At 44.8% G+C, this 20,045-nt stretch overlaps 1 protein-coding gene across 1 annotated transcript in view; it reads right to left on the reverse strand.

Annotated features, from left to right (window-relative positions):
• The window catches only part of TENT2 (terminal nucleotidyltransferase 2), a 693,839-nt gene that overhangs the window by 314,954 nt on the left and 358,840 nt on the right, over positions 1-20,045 (reverse strand). Inside the window, exon 9 of the mRNA XM_085632248.1 lies at positions 10,190-10,318. Within this exon, the coding sequence (XP_085488374.1) occupies positions 10,190-10,318 (129 nt within the window). The remainder of the gene's footprint in view (positions 1-10,189; positions 10,319-20,045) is intronic.

Genomic DNA, 20,045 nt, shown 5'->3' on the forward strand with positions numbered 1-20,045 from the left:
AAGTTGTTCCCCTAGGGAGTAACCTCCTACTAATAAAAGCAACAGGCTGGTCTGGGCCATCATCATTGGTTTGTGATAGGACTGCTCCTATCCTTAGCTCAGAGGCATCAGTCTGCATAATTAACTGCTTAGAGTAATTTGGAGCCTTGAGAATGGTGCTGAGCATATTGCCTCTTTCAGGATGTCAAAAGCCTTTTGACAACTAACTGTCCAGTTTATCTTCTTGGAAATCTTATTGGAGGTGAGTTCTGTGTGGGATGCCACAATGGAACCACACCCTTTCACAAACCTCCTGGAATATCCAGTCAAGTAAAGGAATGCCCTGACTTGGGTCTGGGTTGTTGGAGCCTCCCTGTCAAGAATTGTCTGAATCTTGGCTTATTAGGTTTGTGCCTCCACCTACAAAGTGGCCCAGGTATACAACAGTTACCTGCCCTATCTAGCATTTTAAAGCCTTGATATTGAGGCCTGCAGATTGTAAGGACTGCAAACCAAGTGATCCTGCCAGGAGAAGCTAAAGACAGCAATATCGTCTAGATATGCTGCACTAAGGCCTTCAGTCCAGCAAGGACTTTGGAAGGTGACAGGGGCATACTTTAAGCCAAAGGGTATAACAGTGAACTGATAATGCCCCTCTGGTGTGGAGAATGACGCCTTTTCTTTTGCTCCTGGGGCCATGCCAATCTGCCAGTATCCTGCAGTTAAGTCAACAGTACTGAGAAACTTGGCTGCATCCAATTTGTCTATCAGCTCTGGGTATAGGGTGAGCATCTGTGTTGGTGATTGTATTAAGACCTCCGTAGTTCACACAGAACCACATCTCTTTCCACCCTGTGGGTGAGGCTTGGGACGAAGACCACTGGGCTGGTCCAGGGACACTGAGGGTTCAATAACCCCCAACCCCAGCATCTTGCTTACTTCAGCTTTGATGCTCTCCTTAACTTGGTCACACTGCCAATAGATCTTTGTTTTCACAGGCAAGCTGTCTCTAGTGTCCACATCATGGGTACACCAGTGTCTGTTCAGGGGCTAAGGAGAAGAGCTCAGTATACTGCTGTAGGACTTGCCTGCAGTCAACCAGCTGATGGGCAGAGAGGGCGTCTGAGTGGACAACTCCATCAACTGACCCATCCTTTGGACTATAAGAGGATGTCGAGAGGTTCACTATGATTACATCAGACCTGGCATTGAAAAGTTTTACGCAGTTCACATGGATCATGCTCTTGGGGTTTCTGCTAGTGCCCAGGTCTACCAAGTATGTGACATCACTTTTCTTTTCAAGGATAGAGTAATGACCTCTCTATTTGTCTGAAGGGGCCCTTGGTGTCACAGGCTCCAAACCCCATACATTCTGCCCTGGCTGGAACTCCACCAGTGCAGCCTTTGGGTCGTACCAGAGCTTCTGGAGCTCTTGGCTGGCCTCAAGGTTATTGGAGGCTTTTTCAATGTACTCTGCCACCCTGGAACGTAGGCATGGTACACAGTCCGCAATATCTTGTTTAGGTACATGGAGAGGTTTCTCACAGCCTTCATTCACAAGACAAAGTGGTCCCCTAACAGGATGGACGAACAGAAGTTCAAAGGGGGAAAATCCTATTCCCTTCTGAGGAACCTCTCTGAAGGTGAAAAGCAGGCATGGCAAAAGAATATCCCATCTCCCTTTGAGTTTTTCAGGGAGTCCCATGATCATGCCTTTCAATGTCTTACTGAATCTCTCAACAAGGCCATTGGTTTGTGGGTGATAAGGTGTAGTGAACTTATAGGTCACTCCACACTCATTCCACGTGTTTCAGGCAACTAGACAAAGTTTGCACCTCTGTCTGAAACCACCTCCTTAGGAAACCCTACCCTGGTAAACATACCAATGAGGGCCTTGGCTACTGCAGGGGCTGTAGTAGTCCTAGTGGGAATTGCCTCAGAATACCTGGTAGCATGATCCACTACTACCAGTATGAATTTGTTTCCAGATGCTGTGGAAGGTTCAAGTGGACCAACTATGCCCACCCCTACCTACCCTTTCAAAGGGAACCCACACCTCTCTTAGTAGAATTAAGGGGGCCTTTGGGTAGCTACCTGTCTTGCCATTGGCTTGACAGGTGATAGAGGAGCTGCAAAACTCCTTCACCTTCTGGGACATGTTTGACCAGTAGAAGTGGCTGACTAGCCTACTCCAAGTCTTGGTCTGGCCAAGATGCCCATCTAGAGGGATGTCATGGGCCAATGTGAGTAGAAACTCTGCTGGGGCACTACCACCCTCCTAGTGGCACCATGTTTGAAGTATCTGGTCTCAGTGTAAATGAGTCCCTTTCCCAAATACGTCCTGTGGGAGCCACTGACATCTTCTTTTTCCTGATAAGCAGCTTCCTGTGTCAGGCTTTCAAAAGAGGGACAGGTCTTCAACCCCGGGCACAGATCTTTCCTAGAGGGTCCCCCTGGGCCCAAGAGCTCTGCCCAAACTCCTGGGACTCAGTTCCCTCTGGGGCGGACAGGTCTTCTCCCCGAGGAGAGGGAACCTGATCAGGTATCTGTATAGAAGCTGGTTTCCCTATCTTTTTGCCTTTTCTCTTGGAAGGTTAGGCCATTATCCCAGGCTCCAACTCTTCAGGTATACCCTGCAATGCTGCCTGGGTCTTTCTTTAAATCTCAGCCCATGTAGAGGACTCCAGATCATTGCCTAGCAGACACTGTACAGCAATTGCGGAGGATACCACCACCCTCTTTTGGCCAGTAATCCATTCGAAGGATACCATTGCCATGGGATGTACCTTAGCCAGAATATCAGCGTTGAGGGCTCTATATGTCTCACCAGTCAAGTATTGTTCTGAGGACAACGGTTGCTCAGCCACCATGGTGACACTAGAACCAGTGTCTCTCAGGGCTTCAACTCTAACCCCAATTGATCTGTGGCTTTTGTCTGTATCACTCCAGGTTACTTGACCAGACAACAGGGGATGGGGCAACCACATCCACCCCACCCTCTGAGACTAGAGTTGCCTCAGTGAGCTCTGACATGGTCAGGGTTCACCTGTGATCCCATCTGGAGACTTACCCCTGCATTTACCACAGGTGCAATAGAGGCAGTTCAGTGTCCAAGACTTTTACAATCATGACACCAAGCCTTTTTGGGATCCCAGTTCTTACCCTGGTACTCACCCTTAAGACTGTGTAGAGTTTTTGGGCCCACCCTCCTGAGCAGGTGTTTGGGGGCCTTTTGAAGGCTCTTTGTTTTTATCTTTGTTTTGTTCATCATCTTTCCCTTGGGGGTCTTAAAAACCCCTTACTTTTGGTCACCCCCATCAATGGTAGATATAGTTATGGTAGTTGTATATCTATTCTAAGTCATGCCATTTTTGTGGGAGGAACAGTTCTTGAAATGCTAGTTGTGCATCATGGGGAACTTAGAGTAAGGTGGTCCTATCTTAGTTCCTGTTCAATCCATTCTTGATGCTATCCATGCAGATAATCAATTTCAGTTCCTCTTTGTTTAAAAGTTGCGCAATGTCCGCACCTCTGGGTGGTGGTTTCACAACACTGAGAACTGTCCATTGAATGTCATCCTCGTTGTGGCCCGCAAGAGTGAAATGTTCAACCAGAGACGCATTCGGGGTTTGGCAGCAGACCCTGCTACGGTGTTGCCCAATGAGAGTCTTCACTTTCTGCGTAGTTTGTCCAATATAGACTTTCGGGCAAGGGCATTGAATCAGATAAATTACATTGCAGGTGTTACAGTTCGAAAATTACTGTGATTTAATTACAACATTGTTAAAAGCGAAAACCTTGCCTTCTAATGTGAAGTCGCACACATTGCAGCTGCCACAATTTGAATGTCCAATCAGTGGTTCAAGGCCCCTGTGTGCATCAAGTTAGAGATGGCCTGGGATTAGGTAGCGCTGCTCTTACAAGGTGGTCCTTCAAATTACGGCTTTTGCGAAATGCAAAGAGGGGCCGCTCAATATTCAAATTACCAATCTTGAGTGTTGCCCAGTGTCTAAGAATGGACTTCCGAATGGGATTTGCTACTGGCGAGAATGTTAATACAGACTATTCGATTTGCATTGGACTTAACCTTGAGTGACAGCAAGATTTCCCTTGGACAGTACCATGCCCGCTTCCGGGCATTGCGTAAAAGTTGTTTAGAATAGCCACGTGCCTTAAGCTTGGTTGATAAGGTAGAGGCCTCCTGAAAGTAATCTTTTGCAAAACAGTTACGCCGGATGCATAGAAATTGAGAGTATGGTACAGAGTCACGTAGTGCTCTCAGGTGATTACTTTCGTAGCGAAGAAGCAGGTTTCGCTCCATGGTTTTCCTGTAAAGCCTTGTGAGTAGCTCACCGTTAGAGTGGTAAATGGTAAGGTCCAGAAAGCAATTGAGGAGTGGTCAAGGGACAAGGTGAATTTGAGTCCTAGGTAGTCGATATTTAACCAGTGTAGAAATTGGTGGAGTGTGACCTCATTATTGTGCCAGATTAGAAAAATATCATCTATGTACCGGCACCATAATGTGATGCCAGATAAAAAGGGATTTGTGGGGGATAGGATTACTGTCATCTCAAGGTAATCCATGAAATGTATCACTAGGTTGGGGGCAAAACGGCCCCCACTGCACAGACTATATAGCAGTATACCCTCAAAGTGGTGGCTTACCTGTAGATGTTGTAATTGTCTAAAACAGTGTTTTAAGTACTGCATGGCCTACATTAGCTTGTTGCCTCGCTAACACATTACACAATAGTGTTTGGTGAACGTGTGCGGTGTAGACCATGTTGCTTCTTTACAGATGTCAGCTAGGGGAATATTCCATAACAAGGCCATAGTAACCTCTATTTTGCAAGTAGAATGCGCTCTAGGGGGTATTAGCAAATTTCTTTTTGCTTTCCGTTAACATGTCTGGATACATTTTACGATCCATCTTGCAATGCCCGATTTAGATATGGAATTGCCTTTGTGTGCTGGAGAAAAAGCAACAAAGAGTTGCTTTGTTTTGAAAAAGTATTTTGTTCTTTCAATGTAAAATAGTATAGCTTTTCTAAAATCAAGGGTGTGTAGAGCTCGTTCTGCTACAGAATTAGGTTGAGGAAAGAACACGGGTAACTTAACCGATTTATTGATATGAAAAGCAGAAACTACTTTAGGGAGAAATTTAGGATTACTGTGAAGAGCCACTTTGTCTCTATGAAGCTGAAATAAGAGCTCTTGTATAGTTAATGCCTGGAGTTCACCAACTCTCCTTAGTGAAGGTAATGCAATGAGGAAAGCAACCCTCCATAAGAGGAATTGTAATTGTCACCTATGCATTTGTTCAAATAGTGGACCCATTAGCCTTGTAAGTACTATGTTTAGGTTCCACACTGGCGCAGGTGGAACTCTTGGTGGTATCACTCTTTTTAATCCTTCCATAAAGGCTTTAATCACTGGTACTCGGAACAGAGATAAGCGTTGTCTGTTTTGTAACTATACAGCTACTGCTGCTAGATGTAAGCGAACGGATGTGTAGGCTAGTCCAGATTGCTGTAAATGTAACAGGCAACAGATGTTTTGTACAGAAGCATCAAGGGGATTGATATTGTTACAATAGATAAATCGCTTCCATTTTGCTGCATACATGCCCTAGTAGTAGGCTTTCTAGCCTCTTTAAGGATATTCATACAGTTTGGTGGTAAGTGTAAATAACCAAACTGTATGACTTCAGGAGCCAGATCGCCAGGTTGAGTTATCTGGGATTTGGATGCCCATTTCTCCAAAGCTCTGAGTGAGGAGACTGGGGATGAGATGCAGCTTTTGTTGTGGAACTAGTGACAGCTCTTAACAGGGTGGTGAAGCAAGGTTGATGTGCTCATGTTGGAGCTATGAGAATTAGTGTGAGGGATGTTTGCCTGACCTTCCGAAATACCAGTGGAATGAGTGGGAGAGGCGGAAAAGCGTAGGCAAATATCCCTGACCAGTTCATCCATAGGGCATTGCCTTTGGAGAGCGGGTGTGGGAACCTGGAGGCGAAGCTTGGGCATTTAGCGTTTTCTGCTATGGCAAACAGGTCTATCTGAGGATATCCCCACTCCTAAACGTGGGGGAGGAGAACCGGAGGATGAAATTCCCACTCGTGGATTTGCTGCTTCTGTCTGCTGAGGTGGTCTGTAATCCGTTTGTTTACTCCTGGAAGGTGCTCTGAAAGGAGATAAATCTGGTGGTGTATAGCCCATTTCCAAATGGCTTGTGCTAGACGGGACAGTTGGAGTGTGTGTACCCCCGTCGTTTTTGTATTTAGCACATAGCGGTCATGTTGTCCGTGCGGACTAGGTCAGCTTTGCCTACAAGGTGAGTTTAAAAGTCTTTGAGTGCTAGAAACACTACCAGTAGCGCTAGGTGAATTATATGGAGATTTTAATAATTTAGACTCCACAATCCTTGAATTGTGTGATCCTGTAAGTAAGCCCCCCAACCAGTGAGCGATGAGTCTGCTGTTAGCACGGTCTGTGTAACAGGGTCGATGATGGGCCTCCCTTTGCATACATTTTGTGGGTTCCACCACTGCAGAGAGTGATGGGTGCAGCTGTCTACCAAAACTAGATCGGTCCATTGACTTGCTAAGCATTCTTGAAGGGGACGATTGTGAAGTCTTGCATGGGGCACGATTAGGATGCAAGACGCTATAATTCCCAGCAGTTGCATGAAGATGCTGGCTGGTAATGAGTGGTTGGGCTGAAACTGAGTGAGCAGAGACTAAATACTGTGAATTCTGGCTGCAATGGGAGAGGCTAGAGCTTTTGAGCGTCCATGGTGGCTCCAAAATAAGTCTGTATGTTTGAAGGCTGCAGATGGGACTTCAGGGCATTCACTGCAAACCCTAGTTGGTGTAGTAAGTTAATTGTGGCTTGAGTGCGTTGGAGGCACTTCTGGTAAATGCTGGCTTTGATGAGCCAGTCGTATAGATAGGGGAAGACGTGGTTATGCGGTCTTCTCAGATGAGATGAGACTACTGCCAGGCATTTGGTAAATACTCTGGAAGCAGTGGTGACTCCAAATGGTAGTACTTTGAATTGGTAATGTTGACCTGCTATCACGAATCGGAGATATTTGCGATGAGAGGGGTGAATTGCAGTCCTGCCAAGTACCATGCATCAGGAGTTGGACTAACGCATCTTAGTGCAGTGGTCCGCATCACCCCACTAAAATGCTAAGTCACACATCATAGCGCCTCCTTGCAGAGTCAAGCCGCGCTGTTGAAGTAGCACTCAGCAGCCAAAGTCACCCGCTGGCATATGCTAGGTAGGTTAGGTCATAGCCTGAAGTGTGGTTTCGATCACACCGGCCAGACCGCCTGGTTTCTCAGCTGTGTTCTAGTTGTAGCATTTACATTGGCGGCTGCATTCACCTGATATGGCGTCATGTGACTGCAACAATATACATTGTGTCAATTTGCCAAGAGTGGAGACAGGAAGTAGTCACTCGCGAGGCGGGCAACGGCCCAAAAGGGTGGCAGTTATACTTCTTTAATTTGCATGCCATTGCTCACGTTGCTGCCTGTGCCGCTCGATAATTGGTGCTTTATTAGGCTGTATGCAGCGACTGGACCGGAGACGAGAGTTTGCACAGTCTTCAACACAGACTGCCGGAGACTCATCATGGCTGTGGCTCACTGCTTTCAGGTCTGTATTAAGTTTTGAAAATATTTAAATGTATAGCCTGACAGAGCCAGAGCTCTGCTCACTGGCTGCTCTCGTCAGGCTGGTGCAATGGCGGGCTGAGCTCTGCCGTTTAAATAGCACTGGCTACTTAAAAATATAACTTGTTTTACTGAGCCTGTGTAGCTTGCTGCTCTCGGCATACTAAGGCTCGTAAATACATCTAAAATGTAAGTTGTATTGATAATGGTTATGCATCAGAGGGGGCACAGGGGAAAGAGTCACACTGGAGCAGACATGTTCAAGCCCTGGTATTATTATGTGAGGTTTAGTTCAGTGCTGCCTTGCTTCTCCCCAGGTCTCTGTTGCTAGCACTTCTTTCTCACTTCCTGGTACAATTCATGCTCAGCTGTGTTTGGAATACGGCCTGTTTCTATTATGATGTCACTTATGTCCACAGATGTTAGTTTCTCCTCGGTCCAAGTGATGCAGTCCCTAAAAAGGTGTTTGGGCTGATTTTTTGGGCCGCCCTACCAATATTAGTTATATTATACTGACAACCAGAAGCGCAGATACTTTAATCCTGGGTTGGAAGGACCTTTCGGTGTGGAAGGTTTGGGCTCCGAAGCGGTTTTCGATTTCGGCGTCAAGGGTTTGTGCTCCGAAGCAGTCTTTGGCCTTGAGCTCGAAGATTTCAGCCCATGCTGGACTTTGGCCGACTCGATCCCGAGCCGGAAGTCTTGACAATGGGTTTCGGTGCCGAGTCGAGAGGTGGGGCATCAGAAACATCATCTCGATGCCAACCTTGGCTCGGAGGCAGAGGTGGAATCGAAGCCTTTTGCTTTATTTGAGTTGGATTTCGGGGCAAGAGGTGTTCGGAACTCACAGGACCTTGACCCTGCAGTATGTCCTCTTCCGTCTCAGAGTCCGATTCAGGAATCGATAAGGACTGCTCTTCCCGTTCCTCTTGGCCCCTTGTCCATCGAATTCTTCTTGCTCAGATTCTTCACCGAAGATGCCCGGAGTGTATTTGATGTTCTGGCTTTGCATTTCACGACGTCGAGCCGAGGATCATGGAGAGTTTTCCTGCATCGGAAGGATCTGGACATGTCGCAGTCTTGTTTGTTGTGTTCGGGAGATAAGCACAAGTTGCACACTTTGTGTGGGTAGGTGCGCAGATATTTTGAATGGCAGAATTTGAATTGAGTCCGTTCCATCAACTGCGAGGTGGACTGACGAGTGGATCCACAAGTTTTCCGATCTAAATTGAAGTTTTCTTTGACCGATCCTATACGCGGAGAAGTGGGATACGCATCCGAAACAATACAGATGCGGGTATAGTGGATTGCGCACCAAGGGGAACCCGAAGAACCGTTTCGAACCAGAGTGCAGCAATTTACGTCCGAACCTGATGGCAGAAAAAAAACAATCTAACAATGGAGTTGATGCCCATGTGCACTATCACCGAAAGGAGGAGTCACCTTACCTTGTGACTGGAAAGACTTCTTCATAGAAAAACAACTTGCACACATCTGGACCCAACACTAAATGGCAAGAGTATGCAAAGCATGCGATCTATAGCTCAGATGTCTCGAACATTTATATTTATCTATTAAACTCCCATAGGAAGCTCTGAACTACACAACAGAAAAAAACAGATGAATGAAATTTCACCAAAGATAGCATGAAAGAAGAACCTTACTCAAGGGGCTCCCTGACCATTGCCTGAGCTGCTACAGGGTTTCCAAATCTGGCACAGGGTTTGTAAAAACTATAGGATGACCAACAAGGATACTAGAGTTTGCAATAAATGAAAAAAAAGTATCACCATTGGCCAGGACCAGCAGCCAACCATTACTGTGCACTCCCAATTCAACAGATAGCAGCAGCTGGGAAGAAATTATTTGAAAAGGACAGTATGTCAACTATTTTCATTTGGAGACCAGAATGACAGTGCATTCCTGTACAGGAAATTGCCTTAATTGCAGCCTATTTAATGTGAAAACAGCAAGGAAACCCAGCATATTTTGACACAATCATAGAAGCAAACAAATCAAACTAGTTATAGCACAGTTTCTGTGGTTCCACCATGAAAAGCAGGTCTGAACACAATGGTTGTGAACCAAGGTCCTAAAATAAGTCAAATCCTAAGGATTAGAAGTAGGCAAAACAATTGATTTCTCTGATAAATGCTCCTGCAAGCACCTAAAAATATTCACAGGCCTGAAACCGGAGAACCTATTCAGGATACATTACCATGTAGCCACTGTAGTAACCGACTATGTTGTTCTCCAGATACATAACAAGGGGCAACTGTATTAATGAGGCCCAGGCTTGCTATACTTTCACTTAAAATACAAACAGATTCCTAATAAAAAAAATAGGATTTACAATTGGATGGCTGATTCTAAACACACTGCAGAAGTACTCCTATTTCAAATTTTGTGTCGTCAAAAGGAAGCAAACAAAGGAGAGGCAGAAAGAAAAGCGAAAGAGCTACACGCAGCAAGAGAAAGTATTGCTCATAGAATATCAGTGGAGATGAGTTTCAAATTTCACAGAATACTTACTTTGTAAATAGTGTACAACCATCAACACAAGTGTGTAGCTACTTAAGGTACCACGGCTGGCATCATTTATCCCAAAGTGAGTTGCCCATTGCTTCACAACCAGGACTAATGGACGAACTCTATTTTCAACTGCAAGTAACACAGAATAAAGTCAGGTTTAATGAAGACAATACAAGCAAGGAATCATATTTTGCAAACAAAGCAAAATAAATTATGAACAATTGCATCTCAAAATTAACAGATATTTAGCTGCGGTTTTATCCAAAAGTGCATATTTTATTTTAACTTCTGTTAAGTACAAAGCAAAAGCCATGTTTTTCACCCAACCTTGCTGAAAAGTCACTGAATCACCCATTTGACTGGACTATCATTTTCAAAACATATGAAATAATTTGTTGAAAAATAGAAAGGGTACACCATACTCCGCAAACTATCTATATAAGCTACATCTCCCGAATGCACAAGTTACTTAACTTTTCTGGCAGAGACTAAATCTAGACGCAGATTTCTTACCTTTTGAATTTCCCCAGGTGTTAGACTAGATCTGGTAGATTTTTCATGAGCAGTAGCCCTGCGCGCTGCTGCGCTGGTAGGTGGTGTCGATCAATTCTGTGTCCGTTGTCCGTGCCGGTAGTGATGTTGCAGTACCTATATAGGCGCCACCCAGATGTGCTGATGTCAGTTTCTTTTTACGGCCTTCCACGCCAAAAGCATGGAGCCATGAAGAAGACAGACTACTGGTGTGTGAAAACTGGGGTCCAGAAAGGGTTAATCCCTGTACCTAACAATTCGTTCGCAGAGCGGGGAGGATAGGTGGGTCGGTAGGGAACCTGCATCTAGATATAGTCTCTACCAGATAAGGAGTTACTGAAGGTAAGTAACTTGTTCAAGTGATAGAGAATTCTAGCCACATATTCCTTACCTTTTGAATAGATCCCCAAGCAATACAATCCCATGAGAAGTGTCTGAAGTAATTTCAAACGAGAAAGACCTGGAGGACTGAACAGGCTTAGTGCCCATACCTGTGGACCTGACCGCCCAGGTAATAGTCCTATGGAGGCCCACGTTGCCGCCTGGCAGATTACCAGAATCGAAACTCCGTGTGCTAACTCAGTGGCTGCAGCTTTGGCTCAGGTGGAATGAGCCCGCAAACCTTCAGGTGGTTGCTTCTTTGCCAGTGCGTAGCAGATTTTGATGCAGTGCATGAACCTGTTTGAAGATGTTCCGCTTCTGAACCGCCCAACCTTTTTTTGCACAAACATACCCCATGAAAAGTTGGTCGTCCACCCAGAACTCTCGTGTGCAGTCAAGGCCGAATGACAATGCTCTTTTTCGGTCCAGATGGTGGAGTTGCTCCTCTTCTTTAGAGGCATGTGGAGGAGCACAAAAGGTAGGCAGGGTGACAGATTGGCCTTCATGAAAAGGGGGTGACCACTTTTGGTAGAAAGAAAGCCATTCTGCAAAGCACCACTTTGTCAGGATAGACTGAGAGGTAAAGCGGCTTAGATGAAAAGGTCTGCAGCTCAATCACTCTGCAATTTCCACAATGAAGGCTGTTTTCAAGGTGAGAAGCCTGAGGGAACAATTGTGTAAAAGGGAGCACACATCAAAAAAGTCAAAACCAAATTAAGGTCCCACTGGAGATAATGATTGGAGAAGGAGGGAAAATATGAGTAAGATGTTTGAGGAAGCTATGTACAAAAGGGTATGGGTTCATGAGGCAACTGCAATAAGGCAGAAATGGCAGATAGCTTTTAAGAGCACCCAGAGCAGAGCCCTACTGGGTAAGAGAAAGAATAAGAAGCAGAAATTCAGAAAGAGGGGCAGAAAGGGGGATCAACTGACTTTTCTACACACTGTGCCACTATTTGTTTCCAATGGCAGGTGTACACCGTCTTGGTGGAGGGACACCTGGCTGCCAAGACATAACAGACTTCAGGAGGAAAGATGAAAGCTGTCAATTGTTGCCGTTTATTCTCCACGCAAGTAGGCAGAAAGTGGACAGGTTCGGGTGGAGAAACCTCCCCTGCTGCTGCGACAGAAGATCTTACCGAACGGGCAGCCTGATTGAAGGATCTATGGCCATGCTCAGAAGCTAGGGATACCAGACTCTCGGTGCCCAGTTCGGAGCCACAATAATGACTTGGGCCCGGTAGCTTCTGATCTTTATGAGAACTCTGAGGAAGAGTGGTATGGGAGGAACAGCGTACAGGAGGCCTGAAATCCACGCAAGCCTAAAAGTGTCTCTGAGCAAGATCCGCCTTGGAAACACAGGCACGCAAAACTGCTGACATTGTGCGTTCTCGGTGGAGGCCTACAGATTTAATCAAGGCTCTCCCCACTGCTGAAAGAGATCTTGTGCCACCTCTGAGATTGAAATGCCACTCGTGATCCACTAGGCATCTTCTGCTGAGTTGGTCTGTCCTGCCGTTCAGAGAGCCCGCCAGGTGTTGAACCGCCGAGATTTGCCCTGCTGTTCCAGCCATGTCCAAAGATGCAGAAACTCTTGACAAAGGGTCCACGACTCCACCATGCCATGTTTCTTGCAGTACCACATGGCGGTGGTGTTGGCAGTGAACACTTGATCAGCCTATATAAGAAGATGGCTCTTTATATATTATACCAAAAATAATTATACTGTGTAGAGTCCAGGTATCACTTATGAGGGGACAAGGGCTTGCTTTAACAATCCCAAGGTGCTTTTTGTGGTAGTGTGGTCGAGCAGCCTTAGGATTATCAAGGAGGAGTGTTAGATATGTGCTGCATACACAGTCAGTACATAATACTCCCCCAAAATAAGGAGATCCGCACCAATAGGTAATAGCCAATAGGTTTCGCCTTTGGTACCTTATAAGTATTTAGCAAGAGTTATTGGCTTAGCCAATGTTTAAGCTATGTTGTGGCTGCTGGCAATTTTTTCATCCCCTTCTTAAACAAGAGATAGAGTAAGAAATTGAGTGTGTAGTTTGTTGTTGATAGTAAGATAAAGTAAGCAAGAATTAATGAAAGTGAAAGAGGAGAAATAGTAGGTGTTATATTGAGAGTGAATGTAGGAGATATTAATTGAAATAGAGGAGAAGTGTGTGGGTAAACGTGAGATACAGAAAGAGAGAAGGTAGAAGAGTAGAGACTAAGAGGGAAAAAAGAGTAGCATACCGGAAAAGGAAAAGATGAAAGTATCGTAATTAGATATATATATATATATATATATATATATATACACACATATATATATATATATATATATATCAGTGAAAAAACCATAGGTTTCACACATGTTCTAGTTAGCTGGACATTTTACTGATAAAAAACCAATGAAATTCCCCCGTTATAGTTAGTGCAGGCAACTATAACTCACGCGACCGCAATCCTCTGCTGATGACATATGTGTCTTTATGAAAAAAAAATATTTGTAATATATGTATAGCTAAAAATTTATGGAAGAAGACATAGGTAAATAAGTGTCTAAATACAGTATTAGCATCAGCAGAGGATTGCGGTCGCGTGAGTTATAGTTGCCTGCACTAACTATAACGGGGGAATTTCATTGGTTTTTTATCAGTAAAATGTCCAGCTAACTATAACATGTGTGAAACCTATGGTTTTTTCACTGAATTTGCAAGGTTTTTTAAATGCTAATTCCTAACTATAACGTGTGTGAAACCTATGGTTTTTTCAGTGAATTTGTACGGTTTTTTAAATGCTAAGTTACTTTACGCCATTCGTGGCGTGCGCGCCCACTTAACGCAGTTCGTTCCGTGCGCGCACAGTGAGCACGCGGTGTGCTTCGCGCACCGCGCGCCCACTTTACGCAGTTAGTGCCGTGCACGCACGGTGGGCACGCGGTGCGCTATGCGCACCGCGTGCCCACGTTACGCTAGATGGGCCATGTACGCACGATGCGCTTCGCGCACCGTGCGCACATGGAGGACATATGATGCGCTTCGTTGTGAAAGGTAATATTTTAATTTTTCGCATCGATTATAAGCCATGCACAAATGGTGCTTTTCGGGCACCATTTGCACATGGGGTGGAGAGAGTATGGATATTTTTTTTTTAAATTAATTTATACCGTACGCGTATGGTAAGCGTAATCGCAGAAATTATCGAAAAAATAAAAATTCCGTTTTTGGCCTTAGGGGATCTTTGGGGACTCCCTCACCATGGCTAGGTGCTTAGGAGCTGTCTAAACAGCCCCTTTACATGTTGTTGCCCTTTGTTTTTAAACCCCTTCTCAGAGTGCGAGAGAGAAAATGGCGGCCGCCACTTCCTGGTTTCGACCGATTCGAATGTTTACTAAGATCTAACAACCAATCAGATTCGCGCTCGCGCACGTCACCGTACGCGTACGGTAAGCTTACCGTAAGCTGGCTCAGATATATATATTGATTTAAAGGCTATTTTCTCAGGAACTACTGAACAGATTTACACCAGACCTACAAAAGGCACTTCCTTGACCTTGAGGACTACCTCTCTGCCAAATTTCAAGTAACTCTGTTCAGCCGTTCGGGCTGTAGCTGTGTCTAAAGGTCCTATGGAAAAATGCATGGGAAAAACGCGTTTTGGGACCCCCCTTTTATCTCAGCCCCCGCTTGACGAATCCCCCCGAGACTTTCAGGGTAGGAGCGGAGCGTAGCGCCCCACCTATTTTGAAAATTTCGCGAGGATTCGTCGACCGGCGCCAAAGTTATTCCAAATAGAATGTTGCGGTTTTCCTATGGAAACAGGGTCCTAACTATAACTACCTACTGGCGACCGCCAGTAGGTAATATATATATATATACATATTTAAAACAAGCCTAGACATAGCCTTTAACTGTTGTGCGTCATCACAGCAGGGCTGTCTCCATCCTGTAGCTCCCAGTAATCATGTATAAGTGTGAACGACTGACATTCAAGTGAGATAAACAGAGACAAAATAAAGCTTACTGACACAATAGTTAACTGAAACCTGCATCTCCACTACACCAAATGTAATCCCAGAATGGTTTGTTTTAATGTATTTAATTGTTTTTCTCCCTAAAATAAAAAGCATGTAGACTTTGCTTTTGCTGGGAGTTTTTCATAACGCGATCTGAAGCCAAAGGAATCATCACACTTTAAATGAGCACCATTTATATTACAATCGGATACATCAATTTTTCAGCACAGGGAGATTAAGTAATTTGCCCAAAGGCACAAAATATGGAGCCTCCCGCCAAGATTTTAACATGGCTTTCCAGTTTAAAATTCAGCCGTTCTAACTGTAAACGCCCATTACAATTATGCTCAAATAGCAAGAGATGCCACAATACTGCATTCGATATTACGTAAGGGCTGGAACAGTGTCAATAGCACAGAAGGTTTGGCTTTATGGGCAGCTAAGTGGCACTGTTCTATTGTATTTTTTTTTTAAACATTTGGCCAAAAGGCAAATGCTACTTACCAGTATGCATCTGTTTTTGGCATTTAGAGCTGTAGATCTACACACTGTGCATAGATCGCCATCTGGTGTTGGGCCCAGATGTTTGCAGTTGTTTTTCCTCTTGGAAAGTCTTTGGAAGTCATGAGGTATGTGACTCCCCCTTTGGATCTTATTGCGCATATTGTTTTTCGCCAGCAGGGAAATGATGGAGCGTAGTAATAAGCAGTGAAGATGCCTATGTGTGTTGTATCTAAATAAGATTAACTGGAACAGATAAAGGTAGCCGGGTGGGCGTGTGTAGCTGTACATGCCAAGAACAGATGCATACTGGTAAGTAGCATTTGCTATTCGAGGCATATGAGCTGCAGATTACACACTGTGCATAGATTATATAGCAGTACTCGCTCCTAGCGGCGACCACCAGTATCTGTTGCAGTGGTTTGAAACAAGGTTTTGAGCACAGCCTGACCCACACTAGCTTGCTGCTTAGTTTGCACATCTACACAATAGTGTTTAATGAAATTGTGCGGTGTAGACCATGTAGCTGCTCTGCAGATGTCATCTAAGGGAATGTTTCCTAAAAATGTCATAGAAGCCCCTATCTTCCATGTAGAGTGGGCTCTAGGGGGAAAAGTGAGAATACGTTGAGCTTTGTGGTAGCAAATCTGTATGCATTTGACAATCCACCAAGCTATCCCAGATTTGGAGATGGGGTTGCCTTTGTGTGGTGGTGAGAAAGATACGAATAGTTGTTTGGTCTTACGAAAGGGTTGTGTTCTCTTGATGTAGTCAAGTACGGCTCGTTTGACATCTAGTGTGTGGAGAGCTCTTTCTGCAATGGTCTGTAGCTGCGAGAAGAATACGGGCAGTTCCACAGATTTGTTTAGATGAAAGGGAGAAATGACTTTAGGGAGGAATTTTGGATTAGTGCAGAGAACAACTTTGTTATGATGCATTTGCAGAAAATGTTCTTGAATGGTGAGTGCTTGCATCTCACTGACCCTTCTGAGGAAGTAATGGCTACCAGAAAAGCCGTTTACCATTTGAGGAATTGAAGTTCACATTTGTATAGAGGTTCAAAGGGAGGCCCCATTAGTCTGGTGAGAACAATGTTTAGGTTCCACACAGGTGAGGTTGGCGTTCTAGGGGGAATTATTCTTTTGAGGCCTTCCATGAAGGCTTTTATGGCAGGTACTCTAAAGAGTGATAGATGTTGCCTGTTTTGTAGATCGGCTGCTATGGCCGCAAGGTGCAGTCTAATAGACGTATAGGCTAGGTTGCATTTTTGTAGGTGTAGTAAATAGCCTATGATGTGTTGAATGGACACATCTAGGGGATTGAAGTTATTGTTGTGACAATAGACCACAAAACGTTTCCACTTGGCTGCGTAGCAAGCTCTAGTGGTAGGTCGTCTAGCTTCTTTAATGACGTTCATACAGTCAGGGGGAAGATTGAGATAACTGAATTCTAGGATTTCAGGAGCCAGATGGCAAGGTTGAGCTGAGCTGGGTCTGGGTGCCTGATCTCTCCATGGTTCTGGGTTAATAGGTGTGGAGAGAGGTGTAACTTTTGGTGCGGTACTACAGACAGTTCCAGCAGTGTGGTGTACCACGGTTGTCTGGCCCAAGTTGGAGCTACTAGGATGAGAGTGAGGGAGTGTTGTTGTAGTTTGCGCACCACTAATGGAATGAGTGGGAGAGGCGGAAAAGCGTACGCAAATCTGCCTGATCAGTTCATCCATATTGCATTGCCCTTGGACAATGGGTGTGGATACCGGGCGGCGAAGCTTGGGCATTTGGCGTTTTCGTGGGTGGCGAAGAGGTCTATCTGTGGATGCCCCCACATTCGAAAGTACGGGTGAAGAACTTGTGAATGGAGTTCCCACTCGTGGATCTGTTATGTTTGTCTGCTCAGCAGATCGGCCATAGTGTTTTGGACTCCTGGGACATGTTGGGCTGGGAGAAAGATTTTTTGGGGTATTGCCCATCTCCATATGCTCTGTGCTAACAGAGAGCTGCAGAGAGTGTGGGCCGCCTTGCTTTTGTATATAGTACATGGCTGTCATGTTGTCCTTGCGGACTAAGACAGCCTTGCCTGACACATGTGTTTGAAAGGCCTTTAGGGCTAAGAATATGACTAGTAACTCCAGATGGTTGATGTGGAGTAACTTTTGTTGAGGCGTCCACCTGCCCTGCATGGTGTGATGCAGTAGGTGAGCTCCCCAACCGGAGAGCGATGCGTCCGCTGTCAGTACTATCTGAGGAACCGGTTCCAGGAATGGTCGCCCTTTGGAAAGGTTTTTGGTGGTCCACCACTGCAGAGAGCGATGGGCACGACCGTCTACCAACACCAAATCTGTTAATTGACCCTGGGCCTGGTTTTATTGGCGCGCTGAGCACTCTTGGAGAGGATGCATCTGCAGTCTTGCGTGAGGTACTATGAATATGCAAGAGGCCATCATTCCTATAAGTTGCATGAACACTCGAGCTGGAAGGGAGTGTTCCGGTTGAAATTTGGCGCGTAGAGCCTGAATGCTTGCTATCCTGGCAGGACTGGGATAGGCTAGCGCTTTTGAGGTGTCTATGGTGGCATTGAGGTATTGTTTTACGTGGGACGATTGCAGATGGGACTTTGTATGGTTTACTGTGAAGCCCAGTTCGTGAAGTAGTTGGATAGTGGCGTGAGTGTGTTGTACACACTGGTTGTATGAGTTGGATTTTATGAGCCAGTCGTCTAGGTATGGGAAGACGTGAATGTGTAGTCTCCGCAGATGTGCTGCTACTACTGCTAGGCACTTGGTAAACACCCGTGGTGCTGTGGTGACTCCGAATGGGAGCTCTTTGAATTGATAGTGTTGACCGTACACTACAAATCTGTGAGCTTTGTGAACGGGAATGACGAAATAGGCGTCCTTGAGGTCTAGGGTGGCAAGGAAGTCGTTCTGGGAGAGTACGGGAAGTACCTGCTGTAGTGTGACCATGTGGAAATGGTCTGAGTGTAGGTAGTGGTTTAGGGGTCTGAGGTCCAGGATGGGCCTTAAAGTGTCGTCCCTTTTTGGTATGAGAAAATATAGGGAGTAAATGCCCATATTTTGTTGGTGGGCAGGAACCTGTTCTATTGCACTCTTTTGTAGGAGGGAGATTACCTCTTGCTTTAGAAGTGATAAATGTTCCTGTGACATTGGGCGCTGTTTGGGTGGAATGTTTGGGGGTGGTAGATGTTAGTTCGAGGCAGTAGCCTGACCGAATTTGAATATGCTACTTACCAGTATGCATCTGTTCTTGGCATGTAGGGCTGCTGACATTCATATCTGTGCATAGATCGCCGCCTAGTGTTGGGTCCAGATGTTTGCACGTTGTTGTCCTGGAAGAGTCTGTGAGAAAGTGGCTCTGTATATACTGTTCCCTAATAGGTACAGGGTGTACAGAGTCCACAGTCCCCCAGAGGCTGATAGAGGTCAAAGTTAGGTATGACCTTACTCTCAAAAGTGGTAGCTTGGTCGAGCAGTAAGGCAGTACCAGAGGACAGTGTAAAGCATTTATTGTACACACTCAGTCAGCAAATGGTTTCACACACTCAATAACTGAACTCTAGGCCAATGATTTGTATATATAAAATATATGCTTGTTTTATTTTTAGAACCACAAAGGGGGTAAAAATATACTTTCTCAGAATGAGAGGTTGAATATAAATACTTTTGTTGTAAGCAATAAATTTGTGTAAACAGTCACAGTTGGTTGCAATAAACAATCCTATTTCCTAAACATAACAATGCATTGAGCTCAATGGTAAATTCAGGTTATTTGTAATAAATTACTTTTCAGATTACTTTTGGAATTCCAGGTCTGGCTCCTAGAACCAGCCTGGGGTCAGTATTCAGAATCAAGTGATGAAAGTCGACTTAATAACTGTAATGATTTTTAAATAATATTTAGCTATTTCAAAAGTTAACACTTAGAAAATATTTCACAGAAAACATTCAATGGATCTCTATGGCAAGAAATTCAAATTGCAGGTAGAGTACTTTATCGTTACTTTAGTAATCCAGGACTGGGTGCCTAGACCCAGGACTGGGGTCCTTATCAAAAGCAGGTAAGTAATTTCGTTTGCAGAAATGGTACGATTTTAAAAGAATATTTCAAATTTGCAAAAGTAGACACTTAGAAGAAATTTCACAGAAAAGCAGACAATGGTTTCCTATGGGAGAAAAATGAGTTAGAGGTAAGTATAGTTGTGAACACTTTTCAGAGTCAGGGCTGGGCACCAAGATCCAGCACTGGGAGCTCACCTAGGAGCAGGTGAGTAAATTCGTTTTTGTCACTTGGCTGATTTTTGGTGAATTTTTGCAGTTTTGAAAAGTTCACACTTAGAAGATTTTTGAAGAAAAAGCCAGTCAATGTTACCCTATGAGGAAAATGAAGTTAGCGGTTTAAGGGTAAGTACTCGACTGGT

Source organism: Triturus cristatus, chromosome 2_1 (genome assembly GCF_964204655.1).
Source record: "Triturus cristatus chromosome 2_1, aTriCri1.1, whole genome shotgun sequence".
NCBI classification, from domain to species: Eukaryota; Metazoa; Chordata; class Amphibia; order Caudata; family Salamandridae; genus Triturus; species Triturus cristatus.